This window comes from Sphaerodactylus townsendi, linkage group LG01 (assembly GCF_021028975.2).
Source record: "Sphaerodactylus townsendi isolate TG3544 linkage group LG01, MPM_Stown_v2.3, whole genome shotgun sequence".
Lineage (NCBI taxonomy): Eukaryota > Metazoa > Chordata > Lepidosauria > Squamata > Sphaerodactylidae > Sphaerodactylus > Sphaerodactylus townsendi.
Genome location: NC_059425.1, coordinates 67,752,059 through 67,776,655, shown reverse-complemented (window position 1 = coordinate 67,776,655; position 24,597 = coordinate 67,752,059). Strand labels below are relative to the sequence as shown.

At 40.2% G+C, this 24,597-nt stretch overlaps 1 protein-coding gene across 2 annotated transcripts in view; it reads left to right on the top strand.

Moving 5' to 3' along the window:
- The window catches only part of FOSL2 (FOS like 2, AP-1 transcription factor subunit), a 29,110-nt gene extending 5,178 nt beyond the window's left edge, over window positions 1-23,932 (top strand). For both annotated transcript variants that reach the window (XM_048513094.1, XM_048513177.1), the window contains exons 2-4: window positions 7,241-7,495; window positions 15,592-15,699; window positions 16,904-23,932. In XM_048513094.1, the coding sequence (XP_048369051.1) occupies window positions 7,241-7,495; window positions 15,592-15,699; window positions 16,904-17,413 (873 nt within the window). In that variant the 3' untranslated portion in view covers window positions 17,414-23,932. The remainder of the gene's footprint in view (window positions 1-7,240; window positions 7,496-15,591; window positions 15,700-16,903) is intronic.
- Window positions 23,933-24,597: the final 665 nt, after the last annotated feature.

Below are 24,597 nucleotides of genomic sequence, written 5' to 3'. Positions count from 1 at the left end.
AAGACCTTTTTTTTTTTACCAGAAATGACTCTTACCGTGTCCAAGTCCTCTCCAAAGATATCTCTTTGGTGCCCTCTGTAGGCTGTAGAAAGATTGCCAGAGATTATACACAATGGAAAGGAATTATTTACTCACTTACAGTAAACTTGGGGAATCTTGCTGGAGCTGGGTGGAGCAGGATTTTCCAAGGCCTACATTGTTTGGCACCTCAAGAGAATACCATTAAATATCATCTCTTTATTTTTCCTATGTGGCAATTTTTCAAATTTTCAGTTTTTCCTGTAAGTATTCCCCTGTGCCATTAAGGAGCTTTAATCCAGCATGACTTCCTACTGGGCATATTGCTTGCTCTCTGAATAGCTCCAGCTCATGGGATCTCATGTCTCTGTCACTATAAAGGTGGCAATGCTGGTCAGTCAACTGACTGATCAAATTGGTCAACTGACAGCCTGCACTAGTGAGTCTTGCCATTGATAGTGGCCATTTCACAATTAGCATGAGTTTCTTTTCGTCGCAGTCTTAATGTTTGATCCATCTATGAACCAAGCTGTTGTATTCTAGAAGCCATGTTTCCCATCTGTATGTTTTTTCAGTCATATCAGTAAAAGCTGTAGGAGGGGCTGACTGCTGCAGTTATCCTCTGCTTGTCCTTACCAACACCTTCCTTTTATACCCACACTTAACTTTCTGGGTTACAGGATCAGCCACCCTGTTCCAAATTCATGCCTGCCTGGAATGTATGTCCTTTGTGTACAGGGTGCTCATGGTAACCTGGTGAAGGAAAAACTCTGTGTAGTATTGTGTCACATGTTTCAGGGCTAAACCTTTATACTGAAAAATGAGGTGGAACAGAAGAAAGAATAAACATGTCAGAATAAGTCTTACATGGGCCTCCATCAGTGATCGCCCGTTCTGTTCTAAACAACTGGGAGGCATCTGCATTGTCTTACTCTTGATCCTTGCAGATGTTGTAGATTAAGATGTTGCACAGATTTCTTCATCTCAAGAATTAATATTTCATTAATTCCTTACTGCGGATGGCAGCTGAATCTCATCAGCAGAAAAAAATACATCTTAAATATGCTTCCTACTTTTTATAATTACTTTTCTCTGCTTTCAAAAAGATCCAATACGTGTGTTAGACTGGGGCTTGTCTTTTGGAGCAAAAGCTTCAGTGCTTTTTTTTTGTTGCTTTACCCTTCAAGTACCAGACTGTAAGTTTTTGTTTCAAATGGCAGAAAACTGTACATAGTACAGTACAAATTAAAGACAGGATCCTCCATTTCATACAGGCTATATTAGATTTCTCATCTGGAAATGTCCCGCAAGATTAAATCTGGAGGAACATCTAAGTTAGAAAGGGTTGCTACTCCCCATGTATTTATTTATGTATTTGTAACCATGGTGTTAGTACCTTGTCGATGAATACCAATTTAGTAGTTCTGTGCAGACATTTATCAGAAAAATAGGTAAAGTAGGACTTATTTTATCATCTTCATCTTTTTATCTGGTGAAAGAATATGATTTTTTGTGCTGTTCAGTAGCCCCATTATATTTAGAACTTGTTCCAGGCATAGTTCCCGTGTGTGTGTGTAGGGGTCTGTGTGTCTCCCCTGGTTCCCATTCCCATTTTTACAAGGATCTTTGGAGGAGGGAAATGTTGCATTTGAAGGCCCAATTGATAGGCTGGCCTTGGACAGATCACTTTGTCTCAGGCTAATTGACCTCACACAGGGTTGTTATGATGGTAAATAAGATAAGAACAATAAAATACTGTGCTGAAAAATGCTGTGGAAATTATACACAAGAGAATTCTTATAATGAGCATGATTGGTTTGTCGGTTTGTGTCAGCTTGTAATCAGTTGGCGATATCTTTTATTACTTTAAAGGGTGTTGTTTGTTCCATTGTCTCATTTATTTATCTACCCTCCCCATACCCAAATTGACACTGACAACCAGCATGGAGAGAATGTTGCAAGTTTCTTTGGGTCTTCATTAAGGAGAACATTAATTTATTTCATTTATACTATTCCTTTGTTCCCAGTTGGGATCCAAAGTGGCTTAAAAGAAACATGAACTCAGCTGTGACTGAGTACATGGGTGTATACTTTTTCATGCTACATTCCTACAAATAATATGTATTATGTGAAACAGCATAAGGCATGATGAACATCCCCTCCTGTAAATTTGTCTTTGTGTTGTGCAGTTATAGGGTCTGCTCTTATTAGCAATCCATCTTTGCTAATACAACATAGACCTGAGGAACCTTGGTCAAGTGTGAAACTTAGCGACATTTATGAAAATCATAGTGGCCTGACCTTCAACTCTTAGTTGTTTGGGAGAGGTTTGTTTCTGACTCTAGGTTATTTGAAGGTCATTATAATTTATGTGACTTGTCAAATATGAACTCCTCCCTGATTATTAGTCACCAGACATTAGGACAAATGTCACTGAGAAGGTAATTTTGTCTCATGTATATTCCCAATTCTTATCTCATCTTCTGAAACATAAACTGAATAATTATAATTCAGCTTGTGTTCATAGCTTTCCCTTAGAGCCCACCCAAAGTCTGTATTCCCAATGTTTTGCAAAAGAAGAATTTGGCTTATATTTTACCTTTCTCTCCTGTAAGGAATCTCAAAACGACTTCCAAACTCCTTTCCTTTCTCTCCGCATACCTTATGAGTAAGTGGGCTGAGAGAGTTCAAACAGAACTGTGATGGTCGCCGCATCTCAAAAAGGATATTGAGGAGATAGAAAAAGTGCAGAGAAGGGCAACAAGGATGATTGAGGGACTGGAGCACCTTCCCTATGAGGAGAGGCTGCAGCGTTTGGGACTCTTTAGTTTGGAGAAGAGACGTCTCAGGGGGGATATGATTGAAGTCTGTAAAATTATGCATGGGGTAGAAAATGTTGACAGAGAAATTTTTCTCTCTTTCTCACAATACTAGAACCAGGGGGCATTCATTGAAAATGCTGGGGGGAAGAATTAGGACTAATAAAAGGAAACACTTCTTCATGCAACGTGTGATTGGTGTTTGGAATATGCTGCCACAGGAGGTGGTGATGGCCACTAATCTGGATAGCTTTAAAAGGGGCTTGGACAGATTTATGGAGGAGAAGTTGATTTATGGCTACCAATCTTGATCCTCTTTGATTTGAGATTGCAAATGCCTTAACAGTCCAGGTGCTCGGGAGCAACAGCCGCAGAAGGCCATTGCTTTCACATCCTGTATGTGAGCTCCCAAAGGCACCTGGTGGGCCACTGTGAGTAGCAGAGAGCTGGACTAGATGGACTCTGGTCTGATCCAGCTGGCTTGTTCTTATGTTCTTATGACTAGCTCAAAGTCACCCAGTAGATTTCATGTGTAGGAACAGAGAAACAAATCCAGTTCACCAGACAATAGTCTGCTCATATAGAGTGAGTGGGGAACTAAATCTGGTTCTCCAGATTAGAGTCTACCACTACATCATGCTGGCTCTATTTCATGCATTTGAAAGGGAACGATGGTTTCTTAGTGTGAGATTAAGTGATGTGAACAAGTAAATGGTTTCCATATTGGCTAACAAATTACATTAACTGGACGTTTTCTTTTTTTTATTAAAATACTATAATAATTTAAACTTTTTTCCTCTGCAAACATTACATGCTCAGGCCCGGTATATAACCTCCAATAACTTATCTTCTGTCAGGGAACTGTGTTTAAGACTTTGATGCACTGGAGTTGCAGAGTGGAAGCAAAATTAAGTACAGATTTGTTAATTATGGGTTCCTAAATAATTGTAGAAAACTAGTCCAAAAATGTGTATCCCCTAGAATACTAAGGAATTGTTTGCATGTATTTTCTAATGGTGGATAGACTAGTCTAATCAATATCTATGAATTGTGACAGCAATGAGTGTTGATTGCATGTGCCATGCCTTGCTTGTGACTTTCCCAAGGACATATGGCTAACCATTTTGGGGGAGACAATCCTGCTAGAGCTAGCCTGCTTTTCTCCTCTTTTTGCTCTTTGATAAATGTATGGGGCGGTGGAAAGTGCTGTCATGTCACAGCTGATTTATTGTGACCCCATAAGAGTTTCTAAGCAAGAGAGGTGACTTGCCATTGTCTTGCTTTTGTGTAGTTACTTGGACTTCCTTGGTGGTCTCCCATCCAAGTATTAACCAGGGCCAACCCTACTTAGTCTTCTGAGGTATGATGAGATCAGGCTATCCTGGACCATCGAGATCAGGGCTGATAAAGTTATACTGGCTGCCTATAGAGGACCATAAACCATTGTTATTAATGCTTTTAAAATCCCATTGTTGGGACATGATATGGCTATAAAACTAATGTCTGTCTCCTGTAATATGTGTCTCCTGAATGGCTTTCTTGTTAGACAAAATAACATTCCTTTCCCCTTCAGGGGAAAGTCTATTCTGTGTGTTTTCTCCCCCCCCCCCCCCCCCCAGTTTAGCACCAACAAACTATCCAAACGGATTTACTTCAGTCTGGAAACAAGGTGTACAAGTTTTCTTTTTTATTATTTTGCAGGAGATCATTACCTAGTGCCTTTTAAAAAGCAGCTGTTTTGTTTTGTCTAGACAGAGCAGAGAGCTGCAGGGAATTTTTCTGATCTGAATCCCAACACATTTTTTATAGGGTATTATTAAAATATATGCACGCAAACCTGCTGCAGCTAGAGGCATCTGTGTATTCTATTCTGTTTACACATGGCCCCAGAATTGACATTTTGAACAGCTGTGCCTACCGCTGGAGAAAATCTTTATGTCCTGGCGGCAGAACAAGCCCCAGTAAAGAGCTTGTGCCCAACTTTCTTTTGTGTGGGGGTATGTTTGCCACCAAGTACGGTACAGACAATTACTACTACTGTTGCTTGTCTAAGATTTATGCATTGTGGTGGGCAAACACATGTAGGAAGTACACCAGAGTTAAAAGAGAACAGAAGCACTCACTCTACACTGGCTTTAGGTTCACCTCTTTCTTGATGTTCCAGGTAACTGTGGCCTCATGTTTTATTACTTGGAAAGGGTCAGTTCACTTCTTGCCTCATGCCACTGTCTTTTCAATAGTGGTGTATCTCTGTCCATTCCATGAGTCAGTTCCTCTTCTTGAATGGCAATACTGCTTTCTAGGAATGGGAACAATTGAGTAAGGTGTCACCAGGGTACCTGCTGGGATTTTGTCAGGGAATGAATGGAAGTTGTTGAAATAAGACTCTTATGCATCCATCATCCTAAGTGGCTTTCATATGTTACTGTATATGCACTAATTTATGCTTGCTGTACACACTCAAGTTTATGTTTATCTACAGTACACCAATGTACTTATTCAACACATGTATCATTTCACACAATTTAGACCCTGTATTTTTAAAAATGTTGGTGTTTAAGTATGACATCAGGATTAATGCATATTCAGACAGATTTATATACGTATATGCAAATATAAAATATAATGTACTTGCATACAATGTAATATATGAAAAGATCATTTGTGTGGCATGTATCCTGACCCCTCCCTTATTTATTTGTCATCTGTTCTGTACATTGCACAGAATGAAATAGTAAATTGAGGTGGCAGATTTCTGGGCTGTTCAAATCAGATTGGAGGCATGGCATCAGATTTTTTTAAAAAAATGTTCCATCACTCTTTTTAAAAAATATCCTGCATGTAGTGAACTCGGTAAGAAAAGTTTGGCTAGTTGTTTGTTTGGCTAGTTGTTTTAACAAACCCAATCCAGATGTGTGCTACACTGCCACTAAACTTTCACTGTGCATTCTGTGACACAAATTTATTGTGTCAGGTTGCTTCACAATATTTAATCCAAATAAGGAGGGAAGAAACACATGGCAAGTTCTCTAATTAAGCAGGTAGGCTAACATTCTGGCCTTCTGATAAGCCACTGAAATGTCCTGTCTTTGAAATGGGGATCAATAGTGTGTGGAGGTTTGTATATCTCCAGATCTAAGCTAAAGTTACTTTTTCTACAAACAGATGCCTGTATGGTTAAACAGCACTGTGGTACTTGTGGGTGATTGGTGGATAGATGAAATTACATCTTGACCAACTTTCATAACTACTAAAATGCAGGAAGCCCTGACCCAAATGGTCTAGGGTAGCCTGTTATCATCAGATCTCAGGAGCTAAGCAGGGTTGGTCCTGGCTATTTTTGGGAGACCACCAAGGGTACCAGGGTTGCTACATAAAAGAAAGGCAATAGCAAACAGCTCTGTTAGTCTTTCACCTTAAAAACTCTACTGGTTTGCCATAAGTTGACTGTGACTTGATGGCACTTCACAAACACAAAATTTAGGAGAGGGGAAGGATTCTGATACAGCTGGCATTCAACTTTTTTTTCCAAGGTCGGGGGAGTTAATCTGGCATATGTTAACTTAAATTTTTGCTCATAGCAAACCAAACAGGTAGGTTCAGATATTTTGGCATCGTTTAAGAGTGAAAGAACATGCAGGTCATTTTCTTTCCCTTTTGATTTTCAGAATATTTCATTTGCTAGTTTAATTAGGAAGTATCTTTACTCAGTTATGCAAAGTGTGATAGATATGGACCACATCCACCTTGTCAGTGCAGCCATCAGACTCTGAACTGCTTGATTTCTTTTTTGAGTGAAACTTTCAAATGCAAAGATGGTAAATTACATAGAAGCCCAACCAGCACCTAAAATCAGTAAATTCCATGTCCAGTCAGCAGAAACACTGCAGCGTGTGGAAGTCCTGGGCATCACTGCATGAAGGAGAGGGAGGCACAGAGAGCTGTTTTCACTTCTAATTTGGAGTAAGAGTTAATTGGGCTCTGAGATGCTCAGGACAAAGGCAAGTGTATAAATAAGTAAATAATTTTGGCAGCTCCATGTTATTACTCAATTCTAAGCCTCAGTTATTTGGATTCAGATTTTAAAGAACCTTCTTTGTCTGTAGATGTTTCTCTTTGAATATTGTTTTGCTGTGGTCAAGGGAAATGATGACAGCCATAACCACGATCCACCCCGATCAGATAATGTCCACATAATCCTGTTGCCCATAATCCTGTTGGCCTCAATATCTCAATCTTAAAACCTGTAGAGTTGGTACCATTCAGAATGGACACTAAGGAGCTCAGCATACCGTAACCATTTTGTCTTAAAATTCTGTATTGTTTCTATTTCAGTGGTTGGGTACTCTGGCATCTCTGAATTTTTTTTCTCTTTTTTCTCTCTCTCTGTGTCTGTCTCCTAGAAATTCCGGGTAGATATGCCAGGATCGAGCAGTACTTTTATCCCCACTCTGAACGCTATCACCACCAGCCAAGACCTGCAGTGGATGGTCCAGCCCACTGTGATCACCTCCATGCCAAGTGCCTACTCTCGCCCGCATCCCTACAGCCATGCTCTGCCGAATCTGTCTTCGGTTTCTGGTCACACAGCGCTTCAGAGACCTGGTGTCATTAAAACCATTGGGACCACAGTAGGCAGACGGAGGCGAGATGAACAGGTAATCACGCTGGTTCAAGCTGCTGTATGCCTCTTGCTAGCTGCGTTGGCATGGGTTTAGCTGGAACTGAAAGCAAACTTTCAAGACAATGGTTTCTTAGAGTTGCTGGGGTTTATTTGTACTGTGATGCCTATATTTTTCATGGTAATGCAGCATTTTGGGACACTGTGAAGAGTTCTGGGTTGCATGGATACTTCCTTGCATTAAAGCTATACAAACAATGGTTCACTAGTAGGGCATATCACTTTTTTTCGTGCATCTCATACATTTTTGTCCCATTGTTCCTTGGCATATGTAATTTTCCTTTCTTGATTTTATCTTCAAAACAACCCTGTGGGCAGAGTGGCTGTCCCAAAGTTGCCCAGTGAGCTTTGTGACAGAATGGAGCTTTGGACCCATGGGAGTCAGATCCAGCACCTTTGCTACTGTGCTATTCTGGCTCTTCTCTTGCTTTTCAAGCAAGGCTTGCTTTGATCCCTAACGTTTCCAGTTAAGAGATTTTGGCTAGCAAGGCTGGGATCTATAAAACTAAATTAGAGATCTGTCAAAGGTCAGAACTGATGATAGATCAGAATATAAAATACCATTCAGAGTCTGGGTCTGATGTTCGCTGTGCTTCTATGTACTCAAAATAATTTTACAATGAAGAGGCAACAGACAGCCTTGTTTTCTAATGGTGACTGTAGTTGTTAACCTAGAAATATATTAATTCCTAAAGCCAATGTATTTCACATTCTCTTACTGAAGAATGTTATCCAATACGGAGCTAGTTTTAAAGCAGTTATATTTGTTTGTTTAGCATATTTTTCATGTGGCTTTTCTTCCCAATGGACCCAGTGTGACTTACAAAGTAATACTGATACAATTTAAATACATTTAAAGAAATAGAATACAGAGTAAACACATGCAGTAAACAAAAGGTATACAAAACATCCTGGTCTGGTCTGGTCACAGTCTGCAACCCATGGGCCAAGAATCCTTCAGCTCACACTCTTGGTCACACCCAGGCTTTGAGCAGAAAGACAAACACTTAACCTAGATCTTGCAACCTGGTAACCATCTTCCCACAGTCCCCCCCCCCCACTCCTTTCCGTATGCCAATATTCTGACTTGGCCAGTCCTGAAAACACGTGATTGAGAACTGAAGAGCTGTTCTGAAATGTGCTAGTTGGAATTATGCCTTATTCTTTTTCATGTTGTCTGTTATCCCAGTTCCTTGTTCCTCAGTCTAGTATCCTAAAACTTGTTGGTTTTTTCCCTGGCCCCATTCTCTATGCTACCTAATTAGTTTATGGAGCATGAGATGATATTTTGGAATTGGCCTTTGGTTTGCAATAATGTTAGGGATGTTTTGGAATTAAATTCTCTATAAGCAGAATGTAATCCTGTTAACATGTTTATAAAATGCAAGTTCTATCAAGACTTTAGGTTGTGAGCTCTCCCTTGTGCAAAGTTCCAAATGAGGCAGCAGTTCTGGACTGAAATTTTTACTTGCTTGGACACTGACATTGACCATTTTCATTCCCTTTCTAGTACCAGAGCAAATATAAATATTCAGTCTGTTTTGGCAGCTTCATGGTCAATAGGAGTTGAATGTAGTTCCCAATGAAGCCATTGTATGTACACTTTGAAATTAGCACATATAGGGCATTTTCAACATTCATTTTCACCTCAATGAGAATTGGCTTTTAAACTCAGACTGTGACTATTACTATTACTATCATGTGCCAAGGAGCATTTTTGCGTAGGTCTCTTTTAAAGCCCTTCGGGGGTTGGGTGGTCTATCAAGCCTAAACAACAACAACAAATAAATAAATAAATAAATAAATAAAAGCACACCTACATCTTGTCTATGAAAATGGCAGTTTCATTTTTACAGTCTCCTGCTTTTGTAATACTTGGGCAAATTAACTTACCTTGTGCCCTGGTAAGAGTACATAATATCTCCACCTCTGCCAATAATACTGTGCAGCAGGGTGTAGAAATGCTCAGTGATGCCAGGACATGGGCTGATTCCGCACAGCAAATGTATAACAAGTTGCAGTTGTGAAAAAAGAACCTGTTTTCCTGCTTACTCATTCACGTGTCTCATTCAGGCAGCGATTGGAGCCCATGGAAACAGTCCGGGTTGCTATCGCACCTTTGCACGGAGAGGCTTCTCTCTCTTTTTATTTCCAGAAAAACGTGGGTAGCTACACGGGCATGCAGAGATGAACCCCCACAGCAATGCTGATTGTCCCAAGATATGACCGGCTGCACCTGCATAGCTATGCAGATGCAACCTGCAAATTTAAAAAAAAAGGAAAATGGGCCTCCCTAGAATGGCCAGGCAATGGCAGGCGTGGTGGAAGGGAGATAAATAAAGCTCCTCCTGCCTGGCTCTTTGCTTGGGAGTGGTTCTAACCTGAGATTTTTTCAAAAGAATTGCTAGTTTAGTGATTTTTGGAAAACCTGGGTGGAAGAAAATAGAACAGGTCAGACTCGTTTTGAAGGTGGAATTGTGCAAAGCCCCCCCCCCCCCCCGCAAATGGATTTTATAGCATCCTAAACCTATGTTTGTTGCCCCATGTGGAATGGGCCCTGGAGTAGATTGAACAACATGCATTTGGGGTACTGGTAACTTGGCATAGAATATCTGGCTTTGGTGGCGGGCCAGTATTTTTTCCCCGAATGTGAAATTCCATCCTACAAGAATTTGCTTATTTTAGATAAATTTACTCAAACCAGAGGAGAAAGTGCCTGGGCCTGTCTGCTTTTTTCTTCTCCACTAATTGTTTGCCCTCTTAATCTGCCTCCAGTTCCATCTAGTTTAACTAGCCAGAATTCTGCTGTTTGAGACCAACAGCAGTTTGTTCTTAAATGCATGAATATTTTTTTTAAAAAATACCCAACCAAATAAAGGCTCCTCTGAGCCAAGAACGTTGGGGCTCTAGACTATCTGGAGTTGCAAGGAGAGTTTTAAAAGTGCCACACGTCATCCTGAGTACCTCATCGTAATCTCAGATGAGGATCTTGTTAGCTCAGCTCTTTTAACTCCCAGCTTGTTTGGCTGTATTTGCATGAAAAGGCATTTGCATGAGTACTGATAGCAGATAAACAAATGAGCCCTTGATGCTGGAGCCCTGTTTTCATAGAAGCCTGAGCAGGCTTCAGAGAAGCCTGAGCTTTACCTGCTTTGCATAGGTGCTCCTCATGGGGTGTTGCCCCTGATATTCCTGAGTTCATAGATACTTCCAGGGCTGTTAACATTGCTATTGATAAAATGCAAAGAGGTCAGATCTCTTACTGCCTGGGTCTAAATCAGTTGTCCATGTCCTACCCTTATATATTTATTTAGTATATTTATGGCCTATTTCACTGAAGGAGATGAGGACAGTGAACATAGTTCTCTATTTTATTCTCAAAGGGCCTTGGGCCATAGGTTGAAAATTGTGCTACTGTAATTAATTTCTCTCTTATGTTTTTCCTTACTAAACTGAAGAATCTGGGAGGTGAATGTTTACAGTAGAACATTATCCAACAATATGTGCTATGTACATATATATTGTGGAAGCATATAGTGCTTACACTCAAAGCAATTATTATAGAGTAGTTCTGTTAAAGGCAATTTTTGCTAGCCTCATGCAATCCATGGGACTATTCTGAAATAACTGGTAGTAGAAGAAGAAAGGTGCAAAAAAAAGCTCTGGAGGTAACCCCCCCCCCCCACAGTTTTTCATCGTGTGTTTTTAAAGTGCATTTCCATTCCATCTTTCCTTCAAGAAGCTCCTACATTTTATCCTTGCAGCAACTCTGTGATGTAGGTTATGCTGAGAGAGAGTTGCTGACTCAAGGTTACCCAGTGAATTTGAGAACAAATAGGGTTTTGAACTAAAATTTCCCTGATCTTTTCCAGCGTACCAGCCACTATACCACTCTGTGGTTGGTTGTGTTCTTGATAGTTCATGACTCCACTTACTCTACTTCACCGTCTTAAAGCACTATAGAATGGCTGATCAGGTCTTATGGTACAATGGCATAATGCACCCTTGGCCAAGGATGCGCAAGGTTTCTTTGTCTAGTGAAACTGAACAGGGATAAGGAACAAGTACTGGTAAAGTAGCTGGCTGCATTTGGGAGAAGGAATGGGGCCCAGCTTTTGATACTCTTGGGTCAGGATCTGTGGGCTTCTGTGTTCACTCACCAGTTGCAGTAAGAGCACCTTTAGCTGAAATATGAGTTTTGCCCCTTCTTTTCATGAGAGAACAATAGTTTGAGTTAGGTAGCCAGTTCTGCCAGGATGTATATAAAGTTACCGCTAAACAGAGGATTTTATTTATCTTTTTTTAAAAAACGAGAAAAGAGAGAAAGAAGGGGGGCTGTATTATAAAACTAATTATAAAAGCAACTAATTATAAAAGTGGGGGGAAGTATATATAAAATAGAGACAAAAATATAGTAGTGGTGGCAAATGTATCCATAGGTTTCTGAAAAAGGTTTCCAAATATCTAAAACTCAGTCCGTATGCAGTTGTCATCTATATGACATGTGTTCAAATATCAATAAGGCTGCAAATTCCTCAAACTGCTGATATATAGGAAGTGCGCATTTATCTCTCCAATATTGTAATACACGCCTTTTAGCTGTAGTAAGGGCACATTTTTGTTAACCTCCAAAATACAGGCAGATAGATTAAAAGTATTTAAGAGTCCCCAAAACTCAAAGAACACTCTTAATTCAAAATTAATATGAGTAATAACTTACTCCAAGAAAAACCAAATGATTGGACATGCCCAAAATATATGCATAAGGCACCCATCCTGTGAGTTACAACACCAATAACTAGATACATTACTCGTTCCTTTACTAAAGAGTAGCTGTGGGATCCAATATATCCTAAACACAATTTTTTGCTGAATAAGTCTCAAGATCCATAGAGAGAGCAGGTACTAGCGGTCAGGGCATACTTCCACTGCTTTGGCAATGCTTGGAGATAGATCTGGCCTCACATATTTTGCAGGTAATTCTTTGCATGTCATATTTATCAATATGTCATATTTATCAAACAAAAAATGTAGGTTTTATTTTCTGCTTTGATTTAATTAAAGTTTCCAAGAGCAAAGGTTCCAAGACCACAGGGCCATATTTAGATACCAACAAATTTTGCAACTGTATTGCCTTTTTTAAAGGATGCCAAGTCATATTTAGATCTCAGCTCAGAAAATGGCAAAAACTTGTAATCATAACCTTTCAGTCTGAGCCTTCCATAAAAAAAGCTTCTTCCCAATTTTTAGCTCGGGATTGGCCCATAATGCTAATTTAGCATGTGAAAATGGATCAAATCACTTTTGTTATGACATTATACATAATTGTTCTCTAGCTTGAGAAATTGCCTGCAGTGGTATCCATTCTAACATAGGTATATCTAAATATATTCCATTTAAAAAGGGGTACCAGAAAAGAAATTTCCAGAAGAGGGAGTAGCCCAACTGATCCTAGTGCCGGTAATTTGTTCAAGTTAACAAGTATGCCTGATGATAAGATCAGGGAAACCAAAAACTCCTTCACTGAATGGGAGCTGCATCCTCTTTAAACAAATCTGACATGGTAAGGAACCCCACATAAATTTCTGAAATATTTAATTTTATGAATATATCTACATGGTGTATGAAAAGGAATTGCTTCAAAAAGAAAACCACAAAAGCAAAACCGGACCAACCACAGCTCATGAGAGCATTAGATACCCCCGTGCCCATTATATGTCCTTTAGCCTCTCTGGATTCATCTCTCACTCCAAGTCAGAAACCCTGGGCTCCTTCATGACATTTGCCTGCTGATTAAGGATGAGTGTATTATCATAAAACATGAAGGGGGGGGCATTTGGGGGGTCAGAATAGAAACTGGATCTCAAATGAAACCATATCATTATTTTGATTTGGCAGGGGCTATTCTAATTAATGAAGCCTCTGAGGATCTTGGTTCCTGGCCTTGGAATTAACAAACGCTTTCATGTGAGGAAAAAAACAGATATTTTGTTTCAAGAATTAGAGCCTTGCAACATCTTGCTATGTTTTTGCCTCATAAACCACTCAAGTTGTGAAACAACTGGGAGAATCCACTGTGTGTTTGGCCTTGATTGCAGATTCACTGTCTTCTTGCTCAATCTCCTTATAGTTTCTGTACTCCCTTGTTCTCCCCCCACCCGGCCACCTTGCCGACTCTCTTCCTGTCTGGTTTAGACTCCTGCTAGGGGAGGGAGAGAATAGAAGTGACTCTGTTGCTGATAGTGAACAAGCTAACCCATGCTCTGCTTCCACAACAACAAACATTTGTTAGTTTATATATTTAATTGTTAAAATAACTTAAAGCTCCTCTTAATAAGGTACCCCCCTTTGAGGACAAAGGTTTTGCCTCAAGAAAAGGAAGGTTTTTTTTGTTTTTGACCTTCAGATCTTATGGGCCAGGAAATGAAGCTACCTCATTTTGCCTCAGAGTAATCTGCTGTAGTTACTACATGAAGTAATTGTGTGTCTGTAGAGCTTTTATGTACACTTGTTTTGCCAGTTCACCTCCAGTTGGAACTTGTCCACACCCACTCTGATTTTATCACGTAGGCCTGGTTCACATGCAGGAAAATGAGGAGGCAGGGCCCTGAAATGGTCAAAGGAATTGCATGCTTTCAGACTAGGAGTTATGGATTCCAGTTTTGAAACAAAATTCCATGCCAACAGAAAGCCAGCACAGCAAGGACAAAGATTCCTTCTCTTTCCTTTCTTTGCTGTTGTGGTTTTCACTTTACAGGGAATTTTCACTCTGGGGAGCATTCTGATACCTACATCTGAAGCAATGTAGACCCTGCTTTCCCATCTCATTCTCCTGCATCTGTGAACCAAGCTTCACTCTTTCAGCTGGTTGTGTTTTATGCATATATAACATCTGCCAACAGTAGGTAATATTTCATATGTTTGATAGTGAACTCTGGCTCATGAAAGACTATTCCACTATACATTTGTTAGTCCTTAAAGTGCCACAAGCCTTTGCTTGTTTGTTTTTTCATGCAATAGATTAGAACACGAAAAGGAGAGCCGATTATTGCCTTGTTCATAAGTTCCAGAGAACAAACGTACAATCCATGTACAGTCTACACCAGATTTTTCTGTATACATGAGTAATTCTCATTTTACATTTAATGCATATACTGTTGAAAGTGATTTCAGACCCCTTACTTATCCAGGTTCTGCTCCCTGTTTGTACAGTGAACACATGTTGGGTTCTTTCTTGCAAATAGGTTACCCACCTGTAGGATAAGCCCTAGCATGATTTTTCAGGATTTTTGGAGATGCTTGAAAAATAAGCCCTACTCTAAAAATAAGCCCTAGTTATAGATTCCCTGGGGCAGCTGATCTAGTCATGTAGGGAGCGCAAAATAATGGAAAAAAAATAAGACATCCCTTGAAAATAAGCCCTAACGCATCTTTGGAGCAAAAATTAATATAAGACCCTGCCTTATTTTCAGGGAAACACATTATGTATTCACTGTAACTTGTAAACAGGGTTAGTATGTGCAGGAATTAGTGTGTCAGATTGGGATTGGGGAGACCTGGTTTCAAATCTCCATTCAAGCATGAAGTTCACGTGATGACTTTAGGCCAATCTCTCTCTATCTAGCCTCCTAGTAGGGCTGTTGAAAGGATTATACGGAGAAGGTGAGCTTGTATGCCATTCTTAGCTCTGCCAAAGAAGGACAAGATAAAATGTGATAAACAGATTATCATCGTAGATAAATACTCAAACAGTATTTTCATACTGGATTTCTGACCAAAGGCTAAGGTTAGCATTTTCCTAAAAAGTAAATTCCTAAAAAGTATTGACGCGTGTGGGTGGGGGGACATAATAGCTACATTTTACTAGGGAGAGGAAGAAGCTTAGCTGGGATCAAACTTTTTGTGTCTTTTTAGAGGACCATTTTGTAATTGTAAAAAAAGGTGCGAGTATTTCTGAGAGCTAAAAGATGCTGTGGAAGTCACTTGATATGTTTCCTGTAATTTGGTGTTTAAACATGTAAGGGACGGGACCCTCCCCCCATTTGATGTTGGCTTTCATTTGCATGGTTACAGTTGTCACCTGAAGAAGAGGAGAAGAGAAGGATTAGAAGAGAGAGGAACAAGTTAGCAGCTGCCAAATGCCGCAACAGACGCCGAGAACTGACAGAGAAACTCCAGGCAGTAAGTATTGCACGCATAGGTATTTCCTCTTTTCTGGCTATAATCATTTTGAGCAATTCAAAATCCGCCTTCTTGAAGTTTTTGTAAATAATGAAGTGAGTAGAATGGCCTCTTTTGCAGTGGCATGACTGAAGGGTATGGGGGGTATTTCAGCGTGATCCAGAAACACACAGTAGTGGTGAAACTCAATTTGAGTTCAGAAGCATGTTAGAGACCAACAAGATTTTCAGAGAATGAGCTTTTGAGAGTAAGAGCTCCCTCTGTTTTAACTGCTTCATAGTGGTTAAGAATATGAATTGTGGGGCAGATCTGCCCTGCTTTGTCCCAGTTTTGTTACACAATGTACCCCAATGTGAGAAAGGGGTTAACTTCTCCCTTATGACGATTCCTACCTCTTACTGACATGTCTGTCAGGAGTGAATATTGTTGTGGATGATACTAACAGCGCAATGCTCAGGAGAGTTACTGTAGTCTCCATTCCTTTCAGTGGGCTTAGATTAGAGTAACTCTGCATATGATTGATTAGATTATTAGATTTATTTGATTTCTAAACCGCTCTCCCAGTCAAACAGGCTCACAGCAGTGAACAACAAAATAAATTACACAGTTAAAACCAATAATACAATATTCATTAACATTCGATAGAAACCTGATTCTCACAGAAATGGCACCCATTCCATATGTACTAATGAGGGTAGGTATAACCTCTGTAACTAACATAAAGGCGAGTTCCACGTAGGCCAAAAACAGCGGTGTGAAAACGGTGTAAAATGGTTTAAAACGGTGTAAAAGAGTTTACACTGTTTTCACAACCCTGTTTTTGGCCCATGCAGAATCCACCAACATTAATAAACCCATAAAAAGAAAATGAAAAGAAGAGAGGCCAGTTTAGTTGGAAGACTGTTGCTACCCTGACCCACATGCCTGGTGCAGCAACTCCAATCTCAGTGAAGTCAGTCTTCAGAGTAGATTCTGTGTATTGCACCGAGCCTCCAGGGATTCTGAACATCCCGTATTTCATATAAAAATATCACCTTGTTACAAAAAAATGTTTTGTATGCACATTCTTCTAAAAATAATTAAAACAAAGATGTTTTTGGTTTCTTACTCGTCTGACCAGTGGTTGAAAGAGGAAGTGTCGCTTGTTTACCTCTCCTTTCTGCTAAGGCAGGTGGATGACTGCTTATTTCTCTTGAATCCACAGGAAACAGAAGAGCTGGAGGAGGAGAAATCTCTGTTGCAGAAGGAGATTGCTGATTTGGAGAAAGAGAAGGAGAAGCTGAAGTTCATGCTGATGGCCCACAGTCCCATGTGCAAGATCAGCCCTGACGAGCGCCGAACCCCACCTTCTCATAGCCTCCACACAGTCCGGACTGGAGTGAGTGGTGCCATAGTAGTGAAGCAGGAGCCAGTGGAGGAAGAGATCCCCTCCTCATCTTCTGACCTGGAAAAAGGGCAGAGGTCTGTTATCAAACCCATCAGCATCGTGGGGGGCTTCTATGGAGAAGAGCCTCTCAACACTCCCATTGTGGTGACCTCGACACCTGCCATCACTCCTGGCACATCTAACTTGGTCTTCACGTACCCCAGCGTGCTGGACCAGGAGTCTCCACTCTCCCCTTCGGAATCCTGCTCCAAAGCTCACCGGAGGAGCAGCAGCAGTGGTGACCAGTCCTCAGATTCCTTGAACTCTCCAACTCTCCTGGCCCTGTAACCCTCTCCTTTTTGCCCCCACTCTACCCCCTTACTCTGGGGGGAGAAGCCCCTCCTTGAAATCAAAGACCAGCACAATGTGTTCAAGCACAAGGGGTCCAAGAGCAAGATGGGGAAATAATGTACCCCCAGGTACTTCCTGGGATAGGAGGAACCAGACCAAATGTAAGCCATATAGAGATGGGGAGTTAAGACAGAAGTCACACAGCTGGGATCTGAGTGCTTGGACAATATGGTGAGGGAGGAGGAGTTCACCCACAGTTTAGTGTGCTCTTGGCCTGGAGTGGATATGAGCTTCAGTAAATTACTAGCCATTCCCCTGTTATTCTGATGAATGGACTGGTCTGACCAGGTTACACTGTGTGCTTAGTAGTACATTCCAGTTAGTTGATCTCATGTAGGTCTTAACCTTTTATTTGTATTGGATGCCATGACATTTCGAAAACTCTAAAGGCTTGTTGCAATTGTTGTCAAACCGCTGCTGATATTGGGAGTCTGCCTATAGGGAATTCTTGCTATTATTTGGTAGTTATGAATAGATGACGATGCTGAAAATGAGAGGAATGAATAACAAGTCCAAATCATTCTTTAAAAGTTGCATTCCCAACAGCTTAGTGGAGCGAGGTGGGTAGGAGATTTGACATGATGGATATTTTGTTAACAAAAAAGGTTTCGCTGAAGGACACAGAGTGTGGAGTGAGGGGGGCATGTTTCTCAGCGTGCTTTAAGGGTCATGTTTTCAACATGTCTTGTAAGTGGTTCAGGAGTGGTGCCAGGGGATCCAAGGATATGCCAGAATTGATTTCCACTCAGCCTTTGTCACTGGTATGGCTTCTTCTGTAATTAGTGTTTGTCACATCTGTTGCTGGACCCTGTGTTTCCTTTCCTTTTGGCTGCCAGCCACCTTGGGTGTGATGCATCCTCATCAATGCACCTGAGTCAGATGCTGGTGCCGTTCCTTGAACACAGCGTGACACCTCAATCCACAGACTGTAGCACTTCAGCAGCGCCATCATTCTTTTCTTGTGACTGATCCAGGAAAGGGATCCACTCAAGGTGAAACTGCAGGAAAAGAGTTGGGGGCTCCTGTGGAAAATTCCTCTTTATTTTTTTTGCTATATTTTTACACACCATTTCCTGGCAAAAGTCTTATGTATTGCTGATCTGATGGCTTTGGGGCTGTCTGTCCCCTTTCCCTTTCTAGACAACCAGAGGAAAAATTCTTCTTATGCCTTCTCTTGATCCTCTCCTAGGCTTGGTCCCTGTGCATCCAAGAGGACTTGGTTGTTTAAAAACCTGTGTTCACTACTGAAATGGGCAGCATACTTCACTCCATTCTTTTTCTAGGCCAACGCAAAATCCCGTTAAAGACTATTGCATATAGACTGTGCAGCTGTTTGGTTTTGTAGAGAGGCAAACCAATGACTCTTGGAGCAATGGGCTGAGTCCTGCATACTGTAGAGTTTGGCTTTGTTTGTTATACATAGAACATTTCATTTGTTCCAATCCAATGAGGGTTCCTGTGATGAGCATATTTATGTACAGGTTTCCACTGGTTTTTTTTTAATGGGTCCAGCAGGCCAGATGGCTAAGGGATCTGTAACCGCATTTTGCGGATTTGAGGACTAGCTTTCTGAGCTGAGATAACTTCTTCAAGCCATGTTTAACTCCACTGGTGAGCATCTTTGCACTATGGCTTTGGCTTAAAAGCCAAGGAATTCTTTTAAGTATTTCCAATTAAATTGATGACCAAATTCCCATTGATTTTAATAGATTTGGATTGCAGACATATTTTCAGGTCAGCGACTTAGTGCAAAGGGGGATATATAAGCTAGGGTGATTTTGAAAACAACTGAGCATTTTTGTATCAAGAAAAGTCAAAATCTGAATAAATCATGCAAATTCGGATAAACATTATTTTGCATTATTTATTCTGCCAGTAATAGCCATGAGGAGGAAGGACCTAAGCAGAGCGCTGAAGCTCCACCTTTAGCCATTGGCTGTCTTGCTTGGCATCTCTCTGGTCTCTGAAACCCTATCAGGCATTACCTAAATTTCCTCATGCCCTTAAAAGTGAGAGAAAACTGTGTTTCCAACACTTATGAATTGTATCTGATACCAAATTTGGTACTTTAGTAATGGGATCACTTACAGCGTGAAATGGACACAGTTCTAGCTGTAACGTTTGTTTCTACATGCTATACCTCCCCCACAAAATGTTTCTTTCCATGCATTCCTTTACTTCACATTCCTGCTCTATACTGTGCTGTTACTAGAGACTCCATTCTAGGCTTCTGTTTACTGGTTCAGGGAGCATTGTGCCCTCAATAAGATGGGCAGAGAACCTAAGTCTCGACTTGTAACCATTTTAAAAATAACACCAGAACCCCTTGGACCAAAGTTATTGATATGCTTAGACAAAGCTTTTCACTGCCTAGGCAGATTTTTTAAAATCTCCGCCTCATGTTCTCAGCCCATGCAACTGCACTCTGGGCCAATTTGGACCGGATTTCCATGTTCTTCGTAGTGATTCTTGGAAGCTGGAGGCTAAATGCAACTGAAGCACCTGCTGTGCCTGGCTTGTAAATTAAAGAATTATTGGCAGAAGGGGAATACGTTCTCTGAAATTTTCAGTGGTCTCCAAGTCTGTGTGTGTAGTGGTATTCAACAGATGGGAACATGCAAAACCGCCCATATTCTGAGTTTGGATCGCTGAGGTCAAGGAACCCAAGCTGGTCAGAGGCCTATTAGAGAAACAATTGGATAACGTTAGTAGATGGCAATTGTTTAGCAACTGTTTTCTGAAGTAGTGTGAAACTTTTGTGAAAGGCAATATTTAGAACATGTGTGACAGGCCGCCTTCATAGAAGAGCTCCCTCTCTAAAGAGAGGGACATTCAGATGAATGCAGTCTTTTGTAAGTGTGTCTGGTTGTAATGTCAGATATCTTTTCAGGTGATCTCCAAGCCTTTTCTTTTCTACCACTAGGTTTGCATATTCTTCCTTGGGCCTAGCGACAGTGACTTGCCTTTGCTTTTGGGGCAGGTGTGTGCTGGATTTCTCTGGGATCTGTTTTCTTCTTTGCTTCAAATAGATTCACACAACCAAACCAAGCCATATCTCTCTCCCACAAGAGGACTTGTTGGAACCAAACAGTGCAGTTCAGCCAATCAGTGCAGTTCAGTCACTTCAGAATGTTTTCAGCCTTGGGCCAATAACATGTTCCATTGTGTAAATCTACCTTAGCCTCCAGATCCTGCTTTTCTTTCAATTATATTTGCATTCTTGTCACTGGTAAAGCATGTTGCACCTTTTTTTCTTTGTGCTGCAAATGTGGCATTTTGGCATAGTGTGGTGAGAGCTTTGGCCTAATGGAAACTTGCTGAATGTTCCTACTTGCTCATGGTCTGCCAGGATGATGAGGCAGATCTTGATTTAGGAATTGGTATGAAACCAGCAGGTGACATCCTGGAAGGATTAATTTAGTTATGGAGTTAGGAGCCTGGAGAAAGCTAGTTTTTGTTGATGCCTGCAAGGTTATGAACCCCCTTGCCCCAATAATAATATCATAATGTGTATATGGACTAAGGTAACCTTTCAGGTGAGGCAGAGTTCAAGCTCTTTTAAAATTCTGTGGGATTCATGCTTTAATAGTTGGGACTCTGATCAAAGAATTATTTGCCCACATATAGGTTAAAACAACATGTAAGTAACTTGATAAGTAGGGATGCCATCTTTTGTTACCTCAGAATATTTCTGAGAAAGCCTAGCAACTTAATTTGAAGGAAATATCTTTGCCTCCCAACACTTACATCATTGCTTCCCATTTATTCCACCTTTGTACTTGACTCTTGTATTTGATTTACAGCACAGTTTACCCCACCCACACCTATTGCTGCATGATCTCTGTTCATTTCAAAATGCTTTGCCCTAGCCTTGATAACATAAATGGAGGATAGTGTGGCCCATTGTTCTAATAGCTTGTGCTCTTAAACCTGCAATGTACTTCTGATTGAATAATAGGGTCCAGGTTGTTAGGTTGACATCAGTAGGTTCCCCCTCCCCCTTAAATATTTTTATTTAATTGAACTATTGCCTTTATTTGAACCTACCAGAATGCTGCTTTTTTCCTGTTCCTCCTGGCGTTCATCCTAAAAACACTCTTTCACATTTCTCGTTATTTATTGGCTGGCAAATGCTTCTTGTGTCTGCTCCAGCAAATCTGCCCACTATTAATTTAACATCCCTGTAACTTGTGTTCCTGATTTTTATTGCCAAATTGAAATTCTGCAACATAAGAAAACCTTTCCAAAATTATTTTCATTCAGTAGGGTGGGTTGAATATTTTGACAGGGTGCAAATGATCCTTTTTTTGTTTTGTTTTCTTATTTATATGTATCTATAAATAATGTTTACAACTTTTCTTCTGCCTCAGACTTGGATTTTAAAAAGAGAGCATTAAAATCTATACCTTTCCTCTGTTGACTTCTTTTAAAAGTATTGATTTTTCTTTTCTTTATAAAATATATTTCTAAGGGTGGGGTGGAGAGATTCCTCCCCCTTCCTGTTCACAATTCCTTTGTGGGTTTTTTCTTCTGTGCCAGTCTTCTGCTTTTACATGGACAGTTTCTATAGTAAATTCAGAAATGGCATGTGCAGTTTGCTCTTGCCATGGACCTCTGTCCTATTGTGAATCCTTTTCCATGTAAGTAAAGTGACAGTGTGCATTAAAACACATTAATTCCGCCATGTGATGGTACACATGATTACCTTGTTGTTCCTTTAGTTACATATGTTAGTGCAGGTCCTAGTGCACATGGTTTCCTATTTGCTTACAGGTACAGCCTTATATATTTTGCCATCGGAACAATTAAAAAGGCAGGGTTTTTTTGTTTTTTACTGTGATGGCTGATATGAAGCCATTAACTACTATGCCTTAGATATAATCACCAGTGTTATCATAAGCAAAGTTACACCCTTCAGTAGATTATGAATGGTGAGTACCTCTTCTTAGGCTAGTGCTGTTACCTTGTAAATTATCAATTAATTGACAAAAAGAAATGGCTGTCGTGCTTAAAAGGTACAATGACCTGTTGTGTTGATACTCAAGATTACACATATGCATGACTTTATCTATGCAGGGAACAATCAATCAAACATGTAAAGTAAAGGAATGGAAAGCCATGGTAAGAGCAATATGGTCTTTTGAAACAGCGGAAATCCAAGCCAGAAGATCAGCAGAAGGGAAAAATAACTGTTGCTTCTCTTTGATCATAATGCAGCAAATCAGAACCACTAAATCTAAGCAAGGGAAGGGAATGGAGAGTGAGGGAAATTTGGAAGCATCCTCATCTATAGGGGTTTTCCTGTATAAAATGTATAAAAAGACACTTGTTTCCACAGATGCATTATCAATCCTCTGCACGTAGTAAATGGAGCTGGAAGAACTGTCTTGGAATACAAGAAATTAATCAAAATGTTTTCAGTCCTCTGAAATGATTTTCTTCTCTCCTACTTTGTACAATTAAAAAGTTGGTCCACTTTCATGTTGGTGATTGTTTGATGTGGAAAAATATTGAATTATGTGTAGAAAGTAGACCTCAGATTTGTCTTTGCTCAGTGAGCGGATACAGTGTTGTATATATACTACTGTGTAGTCTTGAGTAATTTTGGTGAGAGATGGTGCATCTTCATTAGCACAATAGTTTTCCTAGTTTAAATGGATGAATGCTTTAAGATTCCTGAAGACAAAAGGGCCTGACTCTCATTCTGTTTACATGGCTGCAATCCTAAATGCACTCACATTAGATAGATGTATGTAACTACACTGGTGATAACCTTAATAGAGGAAGTGGTCTAAGTGATCCAGTTTGTGCTGCAAAATCACAGAGATCAATAAAAGTTTGGATGGGCCATTCTAATTTTTTAAGTATTTTTAGCCCCATTCCCTTAATTTGGGGTGAAACAGTCCTGTTAAAAGTTCTTTAAAATGACCACATTGAAATCCTTTTAGATATTTTTTGTAGCTCTTCCTACAGTGGAGAAGCTTGCCTACATTGTCAATTGTTTATTTCCTTGTAATACAGACCTGTCATATTTGCACTAAAAATCACAATGATTGAAGCAATTATATGGAACCTGATTTGGGAAAGCTTGCTGCTAAGAAATAACATACTAAAATGATGGTCATGCTTTTTACAGTTTTCATGGAGTATTATCATTTTGTAGAATAAAATCACTCTAGATTGAAAAGAATGAAGGTTTTATAACTATATATAATTATTTTTTACCTTGCCCTTCATTTCACTCTCATTCCGTTCCATCCTCTGTCACAGCTTCTTTTCTGCTGGCTGAACATGTTTACTTCCCCCACCCTTCCCCATGTTAGAACAATTGTAAATTCTGCTTTAATGGCACTGCGGACACCTTTTCTTTTCCTGGAGAAATGAGAGCTAACTGGAGTTCTTCTCTTTGTTTGGTTGAAGTCATTAAAAGATTCTCTTCGTTATGAATAAGTAAAAGCTTGCATTTTCTTTTGGTCTAAACAAATGTCAACAACATAGCTAGATTTTTTTAATGTATGGCAATGGAAGGCATTTTTCCTCAGAAGAGATGCTGCTTAAGTGGCTTCTGAAAAACTGGGGTGGGGGACAGCTCCTAAGGAAGAAGCGTATGAAGGAACTTCTGCAAAAAAGTAAACATCTCAACAAGCTCTCTGCCTTCCCTTAAACATGGACTCTGTAAGAAGAAAACTGCGCAATACAATAATATTTGGCTGCTCTGGCCTCCATCCAGAAGAAACTCCAAACCTTTAAGATTGTAAAGCAAATTCTAAATAATTTTCCTAGATAATATTGTGAAGGTAACAATAACACTGCTGGATCAAACCAAAAGGTCCCCCTATTCCAGTGTCCTGTTTCCCTCACTGGCCAGCCTTAAAGCAGGGAAGTTCCAAAGTTCTGTAGGCCTCAGTTCATGAGACAAGTTTGAAAGTGTGCCCAGAGTAGCTCCTGAAAAGCTTTGACACCTGAGAATAGAGCTGTTGACTAAGTAGTAAAAGAAAACAGCCTAGTCCTGCATGAGGAAAACTGTTGAAGAGTTTGGTAGATCACCACCTGACTTCTGCAAATTAAGCTGTTGGGAAAGGCACATCTACAGCAGCTTATGTCTAGCTTGGAGATTCCAA